The sequence below is a fragment of the Ailuropoda melanoleuca genome, chromosome 1 (assembly GCF_002007445.2).
Source record: "Ailuropoda melanoleuca isolate Jingjing chromosome 1, ASM200744v2, whole genome shotgun sequence".
NCBI classification, from domain to species: Eukaryota; Metazoa; Chordata; class Mammalia; order Carnivora; family Ursidae; genus Ailuropoda; species Ailuropoda melanoleuca.
This window is the reverse complement of record NC_048218.1, coordinates 207,337,621-207,358,043: the sequence shown is the minus strand read 5'-3', so window position 1 is coordinate 207,358,043 and position 20,423 is coordinate 207,337,621. Positions and strand designations below refer to the sequence as shown.

The following is a 20,423-nucleotide window of genomic DNA, read 5'->3' as shown; positions in this document are numbered from 1 at the left end:
AAAAATGAAATGAAAAAAAATTGAAAAATGTATATTGTCTAATGATTTAAGTATTAATTACAACTAGACATTAATTCTTAAACTAAAATATCAAACTAATTCAAATTTATCTTTTGGTGTTATTATTTTAGCTGTGTTTTATAATAGCCTCATTAGACATTCTTTACTTCACATCTGACTTATGTAAAATGATCTTTTTGCAAAAATATTGGAGAGTATCATCAGTTTTCTGGAGGGCTTCTCTTCTTACTTTAGTATTAAATTCATTCTCTTGTGATGCTCCATTGGTTATCATTGTCGGCTTTTCTCTTCAGTTAGAACCTGTCCTCACTCTTGTAAACGCCGTCTCTTCTGATGCAAGCTGTTCTCCAACACAACTTCATTACCTTCATGAAATCCCAGATCTTTGCCAGATTTGTAATTTCACCTTGCACTTGTTCTCATGGTATTATTGGTAGATTCCAACAATCCCTGAGAGACTGATCAATCAACAAATGACAAATTGATGACACATGCTAAGCAGAGAGAAATGTGTGGAGGGGACTCCCATTTGTTAATGATGTGGCCATTCCAGTGTCACTGCTATGACTTTGCTTCTTAGAGAGGTTTTGGGCAATCTAGATTCTAATATTGAGGATATGAGTTGTAATTATAGGATTAGAGCCACACATTGTCAAATTTTTATGTTGCTTTTTTCTTTAATAGAACTGGGGCATATCTTAATGAGAACTGAATAATGGAAATTTTGAGAACTTTTTGTAATTTATTGGTTGAATTTTAAAGCTGTCTTTCACTGGCTATAACAATGAAATTTGGAAAGAGATGTGCAGAATAGAATAATGTAACTTTGCTTCTTAATTTTAAGTACTCAAGCTGGGCCGAGTAAGCAAATGGCTAATTTGTCCATACAAGCATGAGTATTTCTTCCACCAAAAACCTCCTGGCCTTGTACATTTATTTTCCTTCTTGGTGTGCATTTAGGAATGAAGATGCATCTTGATGACATTTCTATAGCCTTGCTTCCATGTGCTAAAAATTCACAGAACTAAGTTTTAGCAAGGTCATGGCATATTTGCTCTGTAGCATATAATTTAAAATTTTTTGGTCTCCTGCAGCAGAATAATTTAAGTAATCCTCCAACACCCCCTGCCTCTCTTCCTCCTACACCACCTCCTATGGCTTGTCAGAAGATGGCGAATGGTTTTGCGACAACTGAAGAACTTGCTGGAAGAGCCGGCGCATTAATGGGCCATGAAGGTATGATGATACTCCTCCGAGTCGTGCACCTTTGAAGACTATGCCTTTGCCAGCTGTGTATGGTGAAGAGGCAATCAAGTTGTGACATTCTTCCCATGTATCTGTTTTGACTAAATCTATTTTTGGTTCTGTGTTTTCGCTTTTCCAGTTACCAAAAGTCTAGGACCGAAAACATTTCAGCTGCCATTCAGACCCCAGGATGACTTGTTAGCCAGAGCTGTTGCTCAAGGCCCCAAGACAGTTGATGTCCCAGCTTCACTGCCAACACCACCTCATAATAATCAGGAAGAATTAAGGTAGGGGTTCTTTTTTCTCACATTTTTAAAGTTATTATTTAGTTAGCTCACATATTTTTTTAAAAAATATGTATATATTTAGCAGAATGTCTATAGGGATAGTGTGTAAAAACATTTAAGGGGTGAAAATTTGGTGAAGTTTTCTTTAGGATTTAGTTTGCAAAACATTCTTACTATAAAATCAGTTTGTACATTTTAAAATTCTTCGGTGGTATAGGAAGTTCAACAAATAATCAAGTGGACATTAAGGCAATGAGTCTGTATGCAAAATATTTCAAAGATCATTGTCACTTACTGATGTTTGCAGATGTCTAAAATAAAAGAGCAGCAGTCACAGATACCGGGGAATGCTTTTGGGAAGAGAATTTAAGGACTGTCCCATCCAGAGTTTTGTCCTTCTTTGTGTCAGCTCTTTCGACCCAAGATTCTGACTGGGGGGTAAAAGATGACTACTTCCCTTAGTAGATAACCACAACCCACCTGGTTAGATCTAGGAAAGGTTCTTATGTACCTCATCAGACGATTCTCTCTTTCTTGGTTAATCAGATAACTACCCTCTATTTGATGAGACATCATTTAGATTAAGTCCCTTACTTTACTAATGGGAAAACTATGGACCAAAAAGGAGAAGTTACTCGTCCAGATTTAGAATCCAGGTCTCCTTGCTCTCTTTTGCATCTTAACTGCTAGAAATCAGGAGCAGCTGTGGGAGGCAGTCTCCTAGGTGTGCATGTGTGGTGCCCTAGGGTAGGGACCCACTCCACTCCCGGATTTCACAGGGACTCCGTCTGGAAGCCACTCTTGGTCTCCCCATAATGCTGTTGCTCAGATTGTCTCCATATCACAGTGCCTCCTTTGTGGGGGGAGAGTGGGAGATCCCAGGTTTGGGGGTATCCTACAGCACTAGCTTGAGACTGCACTTGCCCTCTGATCTCAGTCACCCTAGTTAAACTCTAGCTTCTTGGGCTAGACCATTCTCTTCTTCTTTTCACTGTACTTGATCAATTAGGAAAGATAAAGGCCTGTGAAGCCCTAATGACCAAGTTTTCCCCGCGTTGCCGCTACGAGCAGCCCCACAGTGGGCTCTGTGGTTGTGCGTGTGGGGGTGTGCGAGATGGCTCTTCCCTTTTCTGGCTGCAGACTGTTCCCATCGTCTCGGGGATCTGGAATTTGGCAGAGGTGTGAGTATCCATCCTTTCTCTGCTGGATTGTAATCTGAACGGCTTCTTTCTTGGCAGGTCTTTAAACTTCAATGCTGAAGTTTAGTCAGGAGGAAACCTACTGTTTAAACTGCTTAAGAGTTGAATGTGTTTCTTAGGTCTTTTTCCGAGAAATTTCTTTTTTGGCCCTGAACCTTTTCATTGGCTTCTTATGTCATGCCGTTGTCCAAGGGACCCCCTCCTAGTCCCACTTGTAGACAGGGTTAGGTTGGTGCAGGAAGCCCCCGCTGGTGGATTTGCACATGTTGACGTGTTGTGTTTGTTCTTCTCTCAGGATACAGGATCACGGTGGTGATCGGGACACTCCTGACAGTTTTGTTCCCTCATCCTCTCCTGAGAGTGTAGTTGGGATGGAAGTGAGCAGATACCCGGATTTGTCCTTGGTCAAAGAGGAGCCTCCGGAGCCTGTGCCGTCCCCCATCATTCCGATTCTTCCCAGCAGTGCTGGGAAAGGTAGGGAGAGTACTCAGCTGATAGATTTCTCCTGACAGTATGCCAGTTTACTAATGTTGATATTTTGAAAAGCCATTAACACTCAATCCATCTTTCCTTCCTCCCTTCTCCCCCTCTTTCCTTCCTTCTTTCCATCTCTCCCTCCTTCCTTTCTCTCCCCCATTTAAGGTTTGGAATCTCGAAGGAATGACATCAAAACTGAGCCAGGCACTTTATTTTTCACACCACCTTTTGGTTCATCCCCGAATGGTCCCCGATCGGGTCTTATATCTGTGGCAATTACCCTGCATCCTACAGCTGCTGAGGTAAAGATGAAATAGCTTTTTAACGTTATAAACTGTGTCCCTATTCTTAAGGGGGTGTCAGGTGGCTTAGAGCAAGACGTGTACAGCTGGGTCACGGCGGACAAAAGTCACAGTCAGAGCTAGGACGAACAGTCAGATGTCCGGGCTGCTTCTGAACCCTGGAATAAGCATCCCAGGAATCTCAGCTGAAGCCGGGGCAAAATGAAGTTAGTATTCTCATGTTTCTATTAAAGGCTGTGTCCTTTAGAGAAAAACCTTTCGATAACTACGCATAGAAAATGAAGCCATGAAAAAGAACTTTGTTGACCCTACAAGTTTTGCAGAAGCATTGTCAATGTTCAGGTTGCGTCTGCTCATACCAAGCACTAATAAATTGCTGAGAAGTTTTTTCTGTCTTGATTCTATGAAGATATTGGCAACTGTACTGATGGTCCGATCATAGGACATTTTGGCCATCAATATAACTTAGCCCTGGTGTGACAGCATTCTTGTGGGCTGTTGCAGACCTGCCCAGAGCTGGACAGAGTCCACTCACAGGAAGTTTCTGCCCAGCTGTGAAACCTGATTAAGTTTAGCTCCCTCCTTGTGGCGGTTTCCTGTAGCTAGAATACTTTCACGCTCATGCAAATACTTAACGTTACTTGGGATCCCTGTATGAGGATTTCTGTTAGGAAAGCTGGATGGGGATCCTGGTCCATTAAAATGATTTTTTTCCCCAGAGACTGTGAAGTCTAAGTGAACGTGGTTGGATTTGCTTGCACTGTCCATGTCCTGCAGATGACAGTCCCCTGAAGGATGCAGTGTGCTTCTGTGGCTTCTGTGGCTCACTGTCACGTTCGGGGGTTAACACAGTGTTCACATTTTTGTTCTAGAACATTAGCAGTGTGGTGGCTGCATTTTCCGACCTTCTTCATGTCCGAATTCCTAACAGCTATGAGGTTAGTAATGCTCCAGATGTTCCATCCATGGGTTTGGTCAGTAGCCACCGAGTAAACCCAGGTTTGGAGTGTCGACAGCATTTGTTTCTTCGCGGGCCGCCGCCAGGACCTGCAAACCCTCCCAGACTAGCCAGCTCTTACCGGCTGAAGCAGCCTGATGTGCCGTTCCCTCCAGCCAGCAATGGTGAGCTAGTTCACGTTTCATTACCCTCAAGTTCATTCTCCATTTACAAGTTAAGCTTATTCTCTTTAAAATCCCACTTCAGTTTTGAACAAGCGACAGTGTGTTGGTGTAGTCCTGGGTCACTGAACCTTCTGTGCTCTATCTTCTGTGGTGTGATGTGACGTTAGTGGTTGGGATGTCACCCAGGAAGAAGTGGAGCGCCAGCTTTCTGTGCAGGCTGCTGACCCTCCTGTGGATTTTGTTCCTGCGTCTCCTAAGGGCCCGCCACCCTGACTGCCCCTCTTCCGGGTGCCCACGCGTCTGGCGGCTGTGCTTGGGTTCCCTCGTCCTTCTGTGCCTTGCGCGCCCACTTCCTTCTCGTTGGGCCTGTGCACTGTCTCCACCAGCCCTGCTCTTCCCAGGGATGTGCTGGTGCCTTCGTATGGAGGGCAGGGCCGTCTGCTCCTCCCCTCTGCTTCTGCCCACCCCCTTGCCCCGTTCCCTCACAGTCCTGTTTCGGTCCCTCCCCTGCTCTCAGGACCTGGCAGCTCCTCACTTCTCGTCCATGAACACTTACTGAGAGCTGCCTGTGCTGGGTTTTTGAGCTCGGCCTCCAGCTGCTCCTGCCTTACTCATTTTTCTCTGTTCTCCTGTCTGCCTCCACGCCCTGCGTGGCTGATATGCTCCAAATGTGCCTTGAATTTTCTGACCACGTTTTTACCTGGGACTCTCCTCAGCCCTCTGCGACTTTCCAAATCACTGAACTTACTTAAGACTCTTGTACACGTACCTCTTCATCTTTCATAAAACATTTTTTTATCATTTTAACCCTCAAATGAAAGTAGTATCCCCCACCCCACTCTCTTTGCACTGAGGGTGAATATTAGTATCATGGTGGGTTGGTTTTCTCTCGTGCCCCTTGCGAACAAGCATTGTTTCCCCAGCTGCTTGAGAATAGGTGTGTCCCTCTTGTGTATACTCCAGGGCCATGCATGTAATAGATGCCCTGTCACCACTGCTTAGAAGGTGAGATTTTTATTAGTGAAGAATAATACCAGGTGAGTTCAGTGCGCCATGTTCTAAGTGTTTTTCGTGCAGTTTTACACCTTGTACTATGCTGTGTTATTGGTTAATTTGAATCACTAACGAAAGTCTTCTGCATTTAGGTCTTTCGGGCTATAAGGATTCTGGCCGTGGTATCGCAGAAAGCGCAGCTCTCCGACCGCAGTGGTGCTGCCACTGCAAAGTCGTTATCCTTGGAAGCGGCGTGCGCAGGTCCTCCAGAGATCCGGCCTTTGTGAACAAGGTACTTGGGGATTTGGGCGCTGGATGCTTTGCTCCTGGGTCAGGAAGAGGCCTCTTACGGTGGCTCCATTGGACACAGGTCCCAGGAAGTAGCCTCAGCATATATTTGACATGTTTAGCTTAAAACCAAGCAGTGACAGCAGACTGGTAAACTGAATATTATCCCTAAGTAGAGTGAAATATGGGTAATAAAGTTTAATTTTGTACGTCTATTTTCTCTTTGGCTAAATTATATGCTAACTATTGGCAGGGAGTTACTTTCTTACTTTTAAGATAGCTGCTTTCACTTTTAACATAGCAAAAAACCAACAATGGGTAGATCTTGTTTTTATGAAATTTTGACTTGAGATCCCCACACCTTTCTCTTTGCTTTTCAGGATTCCCGAGAAAGCTCCCATAGAGCGGAGAAGGACATCGTCTTTTGTAGTAATAACTGCTTCGTTCTTTATGCCTCAACCACACAAGCAAAAAACTCAGAGAGCAAGGTAAGATGAGGGTAGTCTCAGCAGTGTATAGTGAGTGGCTTCTGTGATTTTGGGTTATGTCGATGGATAGAACAGGTTCCTAGCACCGTGTGTGCAGGATATCTCGGCCGATGCTACGCGGGCTGAGAAAGGGCAGCCTGTGCTGCTGTGTCACATAAATTCAGCCTATTTGACGAGAGGGGGGTAGACTTGAATTATATCTTAAAAGTTCAGAATTGAATAAAACACTCATAATAATAACATCTTTAATTTTACTTAAATAATTACAAATATCTTAATTTAATTACAACATAAGACTTGCAACTCTTATTGAACTTACCCTGATGGGAAAACCTGCTCACAAACACATTGTAAGTCTATCTCTATTTTGGGGAGAAAGCATTTTGTTCATGACATGGCAGAGATGGCCTGCTGTACCTGATTCTGTGTGACGTAAGTGTATCTAATGTGTGGTTGATACAGATACACCTTTTTAACCATTTGTGTTGAAGGATGGCTTCCCGTGCGGTGATGCCGCCAGTCATTCCTCCCTGCAGATCACTGCTCTGCTGTCTGTTCTGGGAGAATGTTCTGGAGACTCTTATTTTTAAATAGGCAGTAGTCTCCAGTATAATGAAATCAAGCTATGTGCCAAAAAGGTTTAGATTTTAAATTAAAATACATCAGGGCGCCTGGGTGGTTCAGGCAGTTAAGCGTTTGCCTTCTGCTCAGGTCATGATCAAGAGGCCTGGGGTGGAGCCCCCACATCAGGCTGCCTGCTCAGCGGCGAGTCTGCTTCTCCCTCTCCCTCTGCTCCTCTCCCCTGCTTATGCTCTCTCAAAATAAATAAATAAAATCTTTAAAAAATTAATATGTTAACTTCTATAAGAGGAGGAATTGCTTTTTTACCAGATAATTTTAAAATTTGGTGTGCAGTTCCTGCCTGCTCCTGGATTTATGTGAGGTGTGTCTTCTCAGATACCTGGTTGGGGGGGGCGGTGTGAGAACAGGGGAACCTGTGGGTACCCAGACAGAAAGTCCTGGGGCTTGTCTCTGAGCTCACCTCTTCCAGCAGCTGGATCAGAGCTGGGCAGTCTCAGGGAACAGTTACGTATAATGTATCTTGATAGGGGACCACTGCCTCTTCTTTCTTCACATTTATGCCAATTAATTCAGCCTAAGACAAACAGACATGAATTTCAGAGAGTGGGGATAAGCTCAGAGAAGATTATGTTCTGAAGTTCTTATTCGGTCTAACAAAAATCAGTGTTCCGTTGTACAAATTAAACTAGCTAGCTCCTCTCTTCAGCATTGATTTTTCTGGCTTCATTATGGTTAGGGAGGAGTGTCAAAGAAGGTTTAGGAGCAGAACATTCTCCAGAGATACAGCCTTGTGGACAAGGCCTGGCTGTCGTCAGCCCGAGGGCGTTCGTCAGCACTGTCAGTGTTTGGCGTCTGCCTCTGCTGTGTGTGACCCCTCACGCTCACCCTGGAGACACTTTTCCTGTCCCCCACCCCGACCCGGGGCACAGGCCCGGTGACACCCTGCTGCTTGGCTTTCTGCTCTGGGACGAACTGCTCTTCTTACTCCGGTTCCCTTCTGCTGTGCAGGAATCCGCCCCTCTGTTGCCACCGTCGCCTGTGAAAGAGACGCCTTCCAAAGCGTTTCATCAGTACAGTAACAACATCTCCACTCTGGATGTGCACTGCCTCCCGCAGCTCCAGGAAGAAGCTTCTCCCCCGGCATCACCCCCCATCACTTTCCCTCCGGCGTTTGAAGCAGCCAAAGTAGAGGCGAAGCCGGACGAGCTCAAAGTAACAGTCAAGTTAAAGCCTCGGCTCAGGACTGTCCACGGTGGGTTTGAAGACTGCAGGCCGATCAATAAGAGGTGGAGAGGGATGAAGTGGAAGAAATGGAGCGTTCACATCGTAATCCCCCAGGGGGGCTTCAAGCCCCCTTGCGAGGACGAAATAGACGAGGCTCTGAAGAAAGTGGGCACTTCCCTCAAACCTGACCCTGTGCCCAAAGACTACCGGAAGTGTTGCTTTTGTCACGAGGAGGGGGACGGACTGACGGACGGACCAGCGAGACTGCTCAACCTTGACTTAGACCTGTGGGTCCACTTGAACTGTGCGCTGTGGTCCACAGAGGTCTATGAGACCCAGGCCGGAGCCCTGATAAACGTGGAGCTGGCGCTGAGGCGGGGCCTGCAGATGAAGTGTGTCTTCTGCCACAAGATGGGCGCCACCAGCGGATGTCACCGATTTCGGTGCACCAACATTTATCACTTTACTTGCGCCATTAAAGCACAATGCATGTTTTTTAAGGATAAAACTATGCTTTGTCCCATGCACAAACCAAAGGGGATTCATGAGCAGGAGCTAAGTTACTTCGCGGTCTTCAGACGGGTCTACGTTCAACGTGATGAGGTGCGGCAGATCGCGAGCATCGTGCAGCGCGGGGAACGCGACCACACCTTCCGTGTCGGAAGCCTCATCTTCCATACGATCGGTCAGCTGCTTCCACAACAGATGCAGGCGTTCCATTCTCCTAAAGCGCTCTTCCCTGTCGGCTACGAAGCCAGCCGCTTGTACTGGAGCACACGCTATGCCAACAGGCGCTGTCGCTACCTGTGCTCCATTGAGGAGAAAGACGGGCGCCCCGTGTTCGTGATCCGAATTGTGGAGCAAGGCCATGAGGATCTTGTCCTGAGTGATTCCTCTCCTAAAGGTAAGATCCACATTCGGATGCCCTGCAGAGCCGGTTACTGAATGTTTATGTCCGTATTTCCTTGTTTTCTCTCGTTTGTTTCCTATTTTATGAAAACAGACATGGGTTTTTCATTTACAAACACAACTCTTAGCTTCTTTGTGTTACTGTACGTGCTGTCTCTGCTGTGCCGTCTTCTTGGCACTTGCTGGACTTACTGGAAATCAGACTGTATCTGAGCACACAGGTGATAAGGCCATTTGCAGATAAAGGTTGCCTGTTCTTTGCATTGGGGACCCTCCTGATGTCAGAAGACAGGAACCGTATTTACAGCATACTGTATACGTTGTCTTTTATGAGGATTACCAGGTATTAAACAAATTTGGAGCTAGAAATTGGGACACTTAATTTTGACTGTGGGCTGTCATTTTATTGATGCACAAAGTACTGAGGAATTGCTTTTTTTAAAGTCTAGCTGTTTTTTAAAAAAATATATGAAAATGCCCTGAACATAATTCCAATGGAAATATCAATTTCATATTTTAATTTAAATCTGAGAGGAAAGAAACATACTTCTAGATACTGCTAATTGGACTAATTAGTTAAAAATGTAAAGTTATGTGCCTAGTATGAAAATGAATTAAGTTCTTATATGAATTTGTTACTTAATTAAACTTTCTTTTCCACTTTCACTGTTTAATTTCCTTAATGTAACACATTCTTTTCCCCAAAATTTCATAAAGTCTTCAAAATAAACTGCCATTTAGGGGTGCCTGGGTGGCACAGCGGTTAAGCGCCTGCCTTCGGCTCAGGGCGTGATCCCAGCGTTCTGGGATCGAGCCCCACATCAGGCTCCTCCGCTAGGAGCCTGCTTCTTCCTCTCCCACTCCCCCTGCTTGTGTTCCCTCTCTCATTGGCTGTCTCTATCTCTGTCGAATAAAATAAATAAAATCTTTAAAAAAAAAAAAACAAAACAAAATAAACTGCCATTTGATAAGCAGGTAATAGCAGGCATGTTTTAGATCACCACCTCCAGGGCTTTACTTGGAAACTGGTAAGTCTTCAAGTGGTTGGTCCATCTTTTGTTTCGCTGTTTTATACTGTGTCCTGTTTTCCTTTCTGTTTAGCAGAGAGCAAGTTTGTTCTAAATTGTTTTGTTTTTGTATTGGCCATATGTAGGTGTTTGGGATAAAATTTTGGAGCCCGTGGCATGTGTGAGAAAACAGTCTGAAATGCTCCAGCTTTTTCCAGCGTATCTAAAGGGAGAAGACCTGTTTGGGCTCACAGTGTCTGCAGTGGCACGGATCGCGGAGTCAGTGAGTGCCTCGGGCCACATGTGGCATCGGGATCACCTTTGTGGTTGCACGTAGCGGTCCCCAGTGTGACCGTTTTGACATGGGCTGTAATAGGGTCCTCTGAGGTAGCACTTTGCTCTCTTCGTGTGTCTCAAGGCATCTGTGATTCGTCGGGACACCTCAGTAAATGTTAACGTTCCCTCAGCGAGGTGGTTCTCTTCCAGGGTGCAGATGAGGCAGAGTGAAGGGCAGGAGCGTGGTTTTGTCTTCAGGTAGTGCTGGATGGGTGAGGGGACTTCTGTCCCCTTTGCTTCCTCACGTTTTCCCGCACTGACTCTGATGCCTCGGTGTTTATAGCCACTCCCCTGCCCCCATGCTGGGCTGTCACCAGAGGGCAGTGACTGTGGGAGCACGGGGTCTTCTCTGACCTCTCTTTGCAGTCTTTTATGATCATGAGTATGTTTGCCAGTGAGTCTGCACACGATGCTTTTGAGAAGTTGCATGATTATAAGGCATTTTTTGGAACAAGAAAAAAAATCGATGTCTGGTGGGTTTTGTTTTGTTTTTGCTTTTTTGGAGAAGCAGAGAACTCTCCAAAAGCCACTGAGTCTAGGTCTGCTTGTTCCCTTTCGTAGAACACTGCCTGAATGGTACGTATCTCAAGAAATATATTCTAGAAAAGGCCTTTAACGTAAAACGATTTTACAGTTAAACCTTAACCACCCACACTCTCGGGGCGTTGAGTGTAATAAGCTCATCGTAGTCAAATTGGAAGAAGTGAGAAATCAAGACAGTAAAGCATAGAAATGATTTTTAATGATATTTAATTTTTAAATTCCAAATAAAGATACACAAGTTGAAAGAGCAAAGTTGTAAATCAGTATACACAGAGTTGGGATAATCAGATCTTGACTGGCCTGTAGTTCTGTGGGTTAATATTATTCTTCAAGGAGCATTTGCCAGGGTTTTACCAGGTTCCACTTTGAAACTGAAACTGTGTATTAACTAATATTAAAATAGATCTGAGTGCCGGCTGATTATGTTAACATAAGTTAAAAAGACCATTTTGTCCCCAGGGAATATGTTGACAAGTTATTTCCCCCAAAAGTTCAAGTTGGGCCATCCTTGGGCCGGCTCAGGATTGTCTGCAGTCTTGATCAAATAAATTAACCTTGTGTCTGTTTCACTCCTTTTCAGCTCCCTGGGGTTGAGGCGTGTGAGAACTACACCTTTCGGTATGGCCGCAATCCTCTCATGGAACTCCCTCTTGCCGTTAACCCCACAGGCTGTGCCCGTTCCGAACCTAAAATGAGTGCCCATGTCAAGAGGTTTGTGTTAAGGTATTTTGTTTTAACTTCACATAGTACAGCCCAGGGTTTCTAGGCGTGTTCGTGGTTTTGTGCTTGATTTGTCTGCTGCTTACAAACCCTGCTGTCTCTGGCTGTGTCTGTGCCGACCACATCAGAGAACTCGCCCTGTGGCTCTGCTAGGCGGCTTTCCATGTATGTTCCTGTCAGTAAGAATTTGAATCAGCTTGGCTTTGGGCGTGATTCGGAGATATCTTCAGTTTTCCTTTTATTTTTTCCTGTTGACATGCCATTGCGTGCAGGCCTCACACCTTGAACAGCACCAGCACTTCCAAGTCCTTTCAGAGCACGGTCACGGGGGAGCTGAACGCCCCGTACAGTAAGCAGTTTGTCCACTCCAAGTCCTCGCAGTACCGGAAAATGAAGACCGAGTGGAAGTCCAACGTCTATCTGGCCCGGTCTCGTATCCAGGTGAGGGAGTGGTCTGTCCTCGGAGAGAGGAGACGTAGGACGGGGTCTAGCGGTCGGGAGATACTGACATCCAAATGTGAAGAAGGATTTCACATGGCTGTAGGATTAGAATCACGTTTTTAAAATCCTGTCACATCTTGTTAGTTTGTAACACTATTGATTGACTGCGTCTCCTTGAGCAGGGAAGCTCTTCTTCCCCAGTGGGAAGACCTCTGGAATTCACATCTTTGCATCTCAATGAGCACTCATGGGAAGCAGGTAGCACCGTATTTTGCACTCACTGGATTTGTGGAGTGTTCACTACAGCTAGTTCAAATTCTTGTGAAAAATACAAATGAAAATATTTTCAAAAGGTGCTCCAGTGTGGGGAGTTCTGTTTTGGATGCCATCTTTTCTGACAGCTCTATTTTCTGGTGCATAGATTGTAGAATACGTTATAGAGAGCCCTGTGTAGGGGAAGCATTTAAATGTACCTCTGTAGTCCATACTTGCTGAGCTGTAGACCTGAAGAACCCAGCGCCTGGTCAGCATCTCCCCTTGGATGTCCCAGGATGGAAGTATAAAGCTCACTTTGCCAAACATCTCAGTCCCTCATCCCAGTCATCCTGAGTGTTGTCCCCATCCACGAGTTGTGTACCTTGGCCCCCGTATGCCCAGAGCCAGAGCCCAAGCCCCCTCAAGTTCTGTTGCCTTTCCCCTCAGAAGAGCTGTCTGAAATCCACGGTCTGGCAATGCCACCCTGTTTGCACATGCCATTGCACGTTTGGGCACCGTGGGCGTGCCTGCCAGCTTCCTCCCACCGAGGTCCACTCAACACCTACTGTGGTCCCTTCAGAATAAAAAGCTGATCTACATTCCATTGTCTGTACTCATTCCGATTCTTGTTCCTTTGTTGGAACCTTTTCCCTCCTCTTGGGAAGATTGTAGGATCTTCTTGTTAGTCTTGATAGTTGGACATTTTATAAAAAATATGCCTAGGTTTGGGTCATTATCTTTTTTATTGATTTCCTTACTTGATGACCCTTTTTGACCTGGAGCATTGTGCCTTCCGTCTGAGAAATGTTTCTGCGTTAATTCTTTTGCAAGTTCCTACCTCTCTTTCTGTCTGTGAACCTCTAGACAAAGTCGGACCCATGAGATCTGGGCTCTCCCAGGGTGGATCCCAGACTTCAGCTGGGACCTGCTAAGGTGCGCCTTTCAGTCTGGCCCCTGCGGTGGGGCCCCCAGATGACCAGTGCGAACGCAGATGGGAACTTCCTCTCCCCTTCCTGGTTTTGGTTCCCTTGTCCTTGTTCTGTGACTTCTGTTTTATCTGCTGATCTTTCTTTTGTTAAAAAAAAAAAAAAAAAGCTAAGAGCTCTTTCTGCTCTTTTTATCTGATACCATGCTTTTAAATTACAAATATGATATCTTTCTTATCTTCCTGCTGTTGCATCAAGAATGGAGCCTCTCCAGTTCCTGGGGGATCCAGTGGTCTGCTCCTGCTGGTGTGTCTTTCTCATCTGCTCCATCAGTTGCTTGTCATTTTAAACGTTCCCAAGTAGCTTGTTCACTCGTTACCATTCCTGTTTCTCAGTATCACTTTTATTCCCTTTCGGTCATTTCAGTGATTTCTTAGCCCCCGTGTTCAGTGTGTTCCATGCTCCTGTCCTGACCGTGCAGGCTCCGTCTGTGTACGGATGTTCCAGTGGACTCGTTCCCATACGCTGTTTTGCAGTCTTTCTCGCTGCTCCTCAGAGAATCCTCCAAAGCAACCGAGGTGGCTCTGGTTCATTCTTTCATTCTTCTTAACAGCTGTGTGACGTTCCCTGATGTCGATGAGCTATAATTAAGTAAACCGTTCCACAACTGGTGGACATTTGTTCTGTTCACAGTTTTTCCCAGAATAGCATTGCCATCAGTGTCTTGTACAAATATCGCCATGTATTGATAGACCCACTCCTTTGGAGAATTTTCCCACCAGTGAGATGACTGTGTGAAAGTATGTATGTACTTTCCACCTTAGCAGACCTTGTTGGTTTTCCAGAAAGGCTGTCATTGCACATGTCTTCCTGTGTTTAGGAGACTCTCTTCTTTTCCCATTTGTCGTGCTGCCGCCCTTTTCTATTTCCGCCAGCCTGATACTGCTTTCTTCCCTGCAGTTTCTAACTGCTGACGAAGGGCAGCTTGCCGCTTGGATTTGCTCTTCTATGAATTACATACTCATCCTTTGCCCATTTTCTAGTTCGTAAGAACCTGTGCTGATAGATGTACTCCCCCAACCAAACACCCTCTGCCGACTAGGAAGTGTGGTATCTTTTTTCTTACAAAAGTTTTAATTTTGCATAGTCAGATGTACATAGCATTCTATAGCTTCTAGTCTTGGTTAAGATAGTAGATTTAATTGTATACACAGCCTCTTGGATTTCTTGATTTCAGAAATTTTAAGTGTTTAAGACTATTTTCTTCCATTGACTGACTAGTTGACGCTCCATTTAGTAAATAACCTTTCGCATTGCACTGAATCAGGACACCAGCGTACTACGTGTAACTGTTTTTCACATATGCGTGGATCTACTTGGATTCTCTGTTCTTTTCCACTGATCTTGTCTGTTCTTCGACCAAGCTATATTGATCTCTGTACGTACTACCTTTTTGTGTATTCATTCACCTCAGTTATGTCTGAAATTGAACAGATAAATTGCATGAAATTTTTTTTCCCAGAAGATAATTCAGTTCGCACACCAAAGTCTCTGAGGTGGGCCCCTGGTACTGCGTCCCCCACGGCAGGGCTCCATGCGGCTGTACCTGGTAGACTCTCGAGATAGCACACGCTCTTCCCTACTTGGCTACTGCAGTCTCCCAGCCAGCTGGAGTTGAAAAGGCAGAAACTTACATTGGGACAAGAAAATATCAAAACATTCATGGAAATTAGCCATACTTTTTTTCAGTGTGTTATTTTTCCAGAATTCGTGATGCTAAAAACTTAAAAAGGTACACACAGCACGTGATTTCTTAGGCCGCTCGCAGAGACTATGAGCTACTAAATGAGAGCCTGCGGCTGACTTTCTCGCCAGTTCAGACTCCTGTACATCTCTCTGTGGCCTCCAAACGTTAAATTAGGGGAGAAAGTCACCTTTCTGCAGAACTTTCTTCCCAGCCTTCCTGGTCATTAGAGCAGAGTAACTTCTCCAGCTTCTCCTTTTGCCCTGGCTTCCGGGACCTCCTAGACAAATCCAAAACTGGACTATAGTATTAATAGTCCCATACAGTTAGCCCTATTTCTGATTGATGAAGTTTATTGTCCTGTTGTATCTTTTTAGAAACAGTAATGGGATGCAGTAAACACCAGAAGCTATTAGCGTGTTTAGTTCATGAGATCTTGGCATGAATTAATGGAAGATAAGGTGGCCTGGCAGAATGTGGCGGCCATCAGTGGTACTGCTTTGTAAATATACCTTCAGAATTTAGTAAAAGAAAGACACAAAGCAAGATAGTAATGGCATGACTTGAAGTGGTAAGATTGTTTCAGATGGTAGTATATTCATTCAATAAAAAAGATTTGAGTTGAGGTGAAATCTTCAGTGTGGCTTTTGATGTGTGGCCTTTGTATGAAAGGGAATCAGGTTTGTTGTCCAAGAAATCAAAGTGATTTTTGAGGTACATACATACATACATGCTTTTTTCCCCCATTTTTTTGTTTCTTTTTTTCACAGGGGCTGGGCCTATATGCTGCTAGGGACATCGAGAAGCACACCATGGTCATCGAGTACATTGGCACGATCATTCGAAACGAAGTTGCGAACAGAAAAGAGAAGCTATATGAGTCTCAGGTAAGAGCCAGTCCTTCTCTGTCCCTGTGCTGTCAAAAACCTGGAAACAGGGCCAAATTGCACTGTCCTGTGAGGTTCAGTTGTGAACAGAAGCCACATCTGGTTATTCTTTTTTTTTTTTTATAAAGATTTTATTTATTTGAGAGAGCATGCCATGCGCGCATGCAAGAGAGCATGGGGGGGGCGGCAGAGAGAGAAGCAGACTCCCTGCTGAGCAGGGAGCCCAATGCAGGACTCGATCCCAGGATCCTGGGATCATGACCTGAGCTGAAGGCAGACACTTAACCGACTGAGCCACCCAGGCGCCCCCCCCTTAAAGATTTTTATTTAACATCTGGATATTCTTGTGTTTTCCTTGTTTTTTTCCCGTCAGTCTCACCCTATCTAGTCGATGTTATTGATTAATGAGGCTGGCGTTCCGAGCAACGTCCCGATCTGCTGATTTCCATTCACACCACGTACGTGTATGTCTCCTGACGTGGTTGTGTGACACCCAGTGAGTGCGTCAGGCTGCAGTTCCATTCACTCCCCCGAGTTTTTCTGCTCTGAACGTGCACGAGGACGGATTTCCAACTTTTCTCTTTCAGAACCGTGGTGTGTACATGTTCCGCATGGATAATGACCACGTGATCGATGCAACACTCACAGGAGGGCCTGCCAGGTGAGGCAATGGGAATCGGGTCGAGGAAGTTCTGCCCGGTGGGTCCGTGTGCCCACAATGGCATTCATGATTAAAAATTCAGGGCAGATGAGTTTTGAAAAGAATTTTCATTTAAAGTTTGTTCATTCACATTCTACGAATGGGTGGGTAGAAATAGAATCAGGAACAAATTTTCCCTGTGAACTGAATGTTTGTAAAGCCTCTTCCAGCTGTTCCCTAATAAATAGTTTTCTGAAACGGGGCTTGCAGGTATATCAACCATTCGTGTGCACCTAATTGTGTGGCTGAAGTGGTGACTTTTGAGAGAGGACACAAAATCATCATCAGCTCCAATCGGAGGATCCAGAAAGGAGAAGAGGTAAGAGTGTGGGATCCCGTCTGCTCTGCTCAGACGCCCTCGTGCAGCTCACTGCTGGATGCAGTCGGCTGGCCTGGGGGGTGTCTGGTGCTTTAGTTCTAGAAAAACTCTCCTTGTGGTGGGTCAGGAGTGCCACCCTGTCACTTTACCCTGGGACGTTCAAGTGTCACATTCCTCCTCGTGACAGCATTGCAAGTATTGACTACCAGCTGCCCCCGAGTCCCTCACTCTGCGCTCCCTGCATCACCCACGTGGCAGACTTTCCCGCGTCTTAGGGCTCCTGCTTGACCCCCTTGGTCACAGATTGACAGGATCCGGGTCAGCAGGGCTGGTTTGAGATGTGAAGGGTAACTGGATGACCCTAGGTAGACCTTTTTAAAACATTCTTTTAAGTGAGGGAAGGAAGAAAAGATGTCAGCTGGCAAGGGGTGGTCGGTTCCCCCCCAGGTGTGTGTCCCACCCAGCAGCTGAGGGGAGGAGGGGAGCCACCGCCCCCGTCCCCCACCGCCCACCGTGCCACGAGGAGGTGTGGGGACGCAGCTCTCTCCAGCCGGCCTCCCCTTCCTCCGATGTGGCGCGGCCTAGAAATGCTGCGTCGCGATGGCTCTGTGCCGTCGGGACCCCAGGTGGGCTTCCTTCCGAGCCCCCACGGAGCCGCTGCCGCGCGGGGTCCTTCGCTGGGTCTGCCGTGCTGCTGCTTTTGAGGATCAGGCAGGTAGAGGCAGGAGCCCCCCTCCCTCCCCGCCCTCCTCACACTGTGTCTTTGCCGTGGGCAGCTTTGCTATGACTATAAGTTTGACTTTGAAGATGACCAGCACAAGATTCCGTGTCACTGCGGGGCCGTGAACTGCCGGAAGTGGATGAATTGAACGTGTTCCGTGCTGTCTCGGCGGGAGGCTTGTCCCTAGGAAGAAGCGATTCAACACACCATTTAAATTTTGCAGACAGAAAGAGATTTTTGTTTTCTGTTTTATGACTTTCTGAAAACTAGCCTCTGGGAGTTCTGATTCCCTCAGTCCTTTGGGCTGGAGCGGCGCCAGGAGGTTGCCGGGGCGGACCAGGACCACAGAGCAGTCCAGCACTTTTGTTTTCTTTTTCTTTCTTTCCTCCTGTTTCTGTGGGTGGGTTTTGTTTTGTTTTGTGTTTTTGCGTCTCACTAAGGAGACACTTTGGGGCGAAGAGCCGCTGGCTGCCCTGCCCCGGGGTGGGGGCCTTCCTATGAATGTACAGACTGAGATCACCAGCGAAAGGGAGATGGGACGTCCAAAGTGCTGGCCACGGCCTTATCTGAAACAGGGGCAGGCCCTCTAACTTAAAGATTTTTTAAAATAAAGTAGACACCACTGAACAAGGAATGTACTGAAATGACTTCCTTAGGGATAGAGCTAAGGGGTAATAACTTGCACTAAAATACATTTAAATACTTGATTCCATGAGTCAGTTTATTGTAGTTTTTGATTTCTGTAAAATAAGAGAAACTTTTTGTATTTATTATTGAATAAGTGAATGAAGCTATTTTTAAATAAAAGTTAGAAGAAAGCCAAGCTGCTGCTGTTACCTGCAGAACTAACAGACCCTGTTACTTTGTACAAATATGTAAATATTTTGAGAAAAAAAATACAGTATAAAAATAGTATTGACCAAATGCTACCAGGCTCTGCAGCAGCTCGGGTGCTTATAAAATGTTCATAGGGATGTCACAATATAATTTTGTGTTATTAAATATGCCATTATAATTATGTAATAACCAAAATTTCAACCTAGAGCATTTGGGGTTTTTTGGAAACTACAGTCTATTAGTACTTAATTGTTTTATACACCTTCTGATAGAACAGAGTGTAGGCTAAAACTACAACTTTTATAGCTGTTTTGGTAATTTAAACTAACTTTTTCATATTATATTGTTGCATCCCTACTTCTTCAGTCAGGTTTTTTTGTGCTTAAAAACAATTTGTGATAACTGTGAATAATGCTTAAAAATAAACCCAAATGGAGGCTGAACTTTTTCTTCAGCAGACGTAGTTTTGATTAGAACTTTGTTTCAAGCCACAGAGAATCATGTAAACATACTAGATCGTGTAGCAGGACGCCAGCCTAACTCTAGCCTTCTATTTAACACAAAAATTTGAAAAGGAAAAAAAAAAAAAAGGAGAGTTGTGGTCACTCTTGCAGCTGCAGGACCCCAACAATAGGGTTTCGAAGATGTAATTTTAAAATGTGTTTGTATGAACTGTTTGTTTACATTTCTTTAATAAAAAAAAAAAACACACTGTTTTGTGTTTGCTTGTAGAAACTTAATCAGCATTTTGAACCAGGTTAGCTTTTTATTTTGTACTTAAAATTCTGGTACTGACACTTCACAGGCTAAGTATAAATGAAGTTTTTGTGTGCACAATTCAAGTGGGCTGTAAACTGTTGGTATATCAGTGACGCAGTTCTGAACTTGTAATGTATATGGCATGATGTATTTTTATCTTACAGAATAAATCAATTGTATATATTTTTCTCTTGATAAATAGCTGTATGAAATTTGTTTCTTGAATATTTTTCTTCTCTTGTACAATATTCTGACATCCTACCAGTATTTGTCCTACCGGGTTTTTGTTTTCTGTTCTGTATAATAGTACCTAATGTTGGCAAAAATTGAATTTTTTGAAGTATACAGAGTGTTATGGGTTTTGGAATTTGTGGACACAGATTTAGAAGATCACCATTTACAAATAAAATATTTTACATCTATAAAAGCGCCTGCGTCTGTGTTCGCCCTGCCTGCGTTCTGGCTGGAGCCGCGGGCCGGCTGTGCGCTCAGCCTTCACCTCCCGGCGTGTGATGTGATCGGCTCGGTTCTCTTTCTTTTCAGATAACGCGTTTACATGCAAGTTCATAGCTCCTTCCAGATGGAGAGACTATGTTCCCTGCAGCTGAACAAAGACGGGAACTTTGGTTTCTGCTGAGGGGTGTTTACCAAGGTGCCCTGTTCCCTTGTTTAAAGTCTCCTTTTATTTAATTGTAAAATTTAGTCTTCTGGGGCTTTTTGAGGCAGCCTTTTTCGGATTTATTCTGTGACAGGGACTCGATTTCTTTCGTGCTGAATGTATTTGACGTTGAAGGGGATTGCTAAGAATTAAAATAGCTCAGTCCCCCTTACAATTTCTAAAACCAGTTTTTAGCTTGTGCTTCATGAACACCCTAAAATAACAAGCTTTTATACTGTGTGGTTTTATAGAAATTCTCAAAGCACTTATCTGACAAAAAGGTTTTAAAAATACTCGAAGCATCTCCCGTTTGCTACATTGCCAGTTTGGTCGGGGCTGGTGTTCACGGTCTGCGCCAGGTTGCGAAGCTCTTTCCTGGTTACAGCCTTTTCTCCTCTGACCTCTTACTGGATCTCTAACGATCAGACACGGA

General features: G+C 44.9%; 1 protein-coding gene across 1 annotated transcript in view; it reads left to right on the top strand.

Moving 5' to 3' along the window:
* KMT2C (lysine methyltransferase 2C) overlaps positions 1-19,754 on the top strand; it is a 200,504-nt gene extending 180,750 nt beyond the window's left edge. The window contains exons 48-62 of the mRNA XM_034639824.1: positions 1,116-1,257; positions 1,406-1,553; positions 3,048-3,226; positions 3,395-3,531; positions 4,404-4,653; positions 5,799-5,938; positions 6,315-6,422; positions 8,013-9,132; positions 10,291-10,427; positions 11,604-11,746; positions 12,016-12,184; positions 15,880-15,996; positions 16,584-16,657; positions 16,907-17,015; positions 17,792-19,754. Of these exons, the coding sequence (XP_034495715.1) occupies positions 1,116-1,257; positions 1,406-1,553; positions 3,048-3,226; positions 3,395-3,531; positions 4,404-4,653; positions 5,799-5,938; positions 6,315-6,422; positions 8,013-9,132; positions 10,291-10,427; positions 11,604-11,746; positions 12,016-12,184; positions 15,880-15,996; positions 16,584-16,657; positions 16,907-17,015; positions 17,792-17,884 (3,066 nt within the window). The 3' untranslated portion in view covers positions 17,885-19,754. The remainder of the gene's footprint in view (positions 1-1,115; positions 1,258-1,405; positions 1,554-3,047; positions 3,227-3,394; positions 3,532-4,403; positions 4,654-5,798; positions 5,939-6,314; positions 6,423-8,012; positions 9,133-10,290; positions 10,428-11,603; positions 11,747-12,015; positions 12,185-15,879; positions 15,997-16,583; positions 16,658-16,906; positions 17,016-17,791) is intronic.
* The last annotated feature ends 669 nt before the right edge of the window (positions 19,755-20,423 follow it).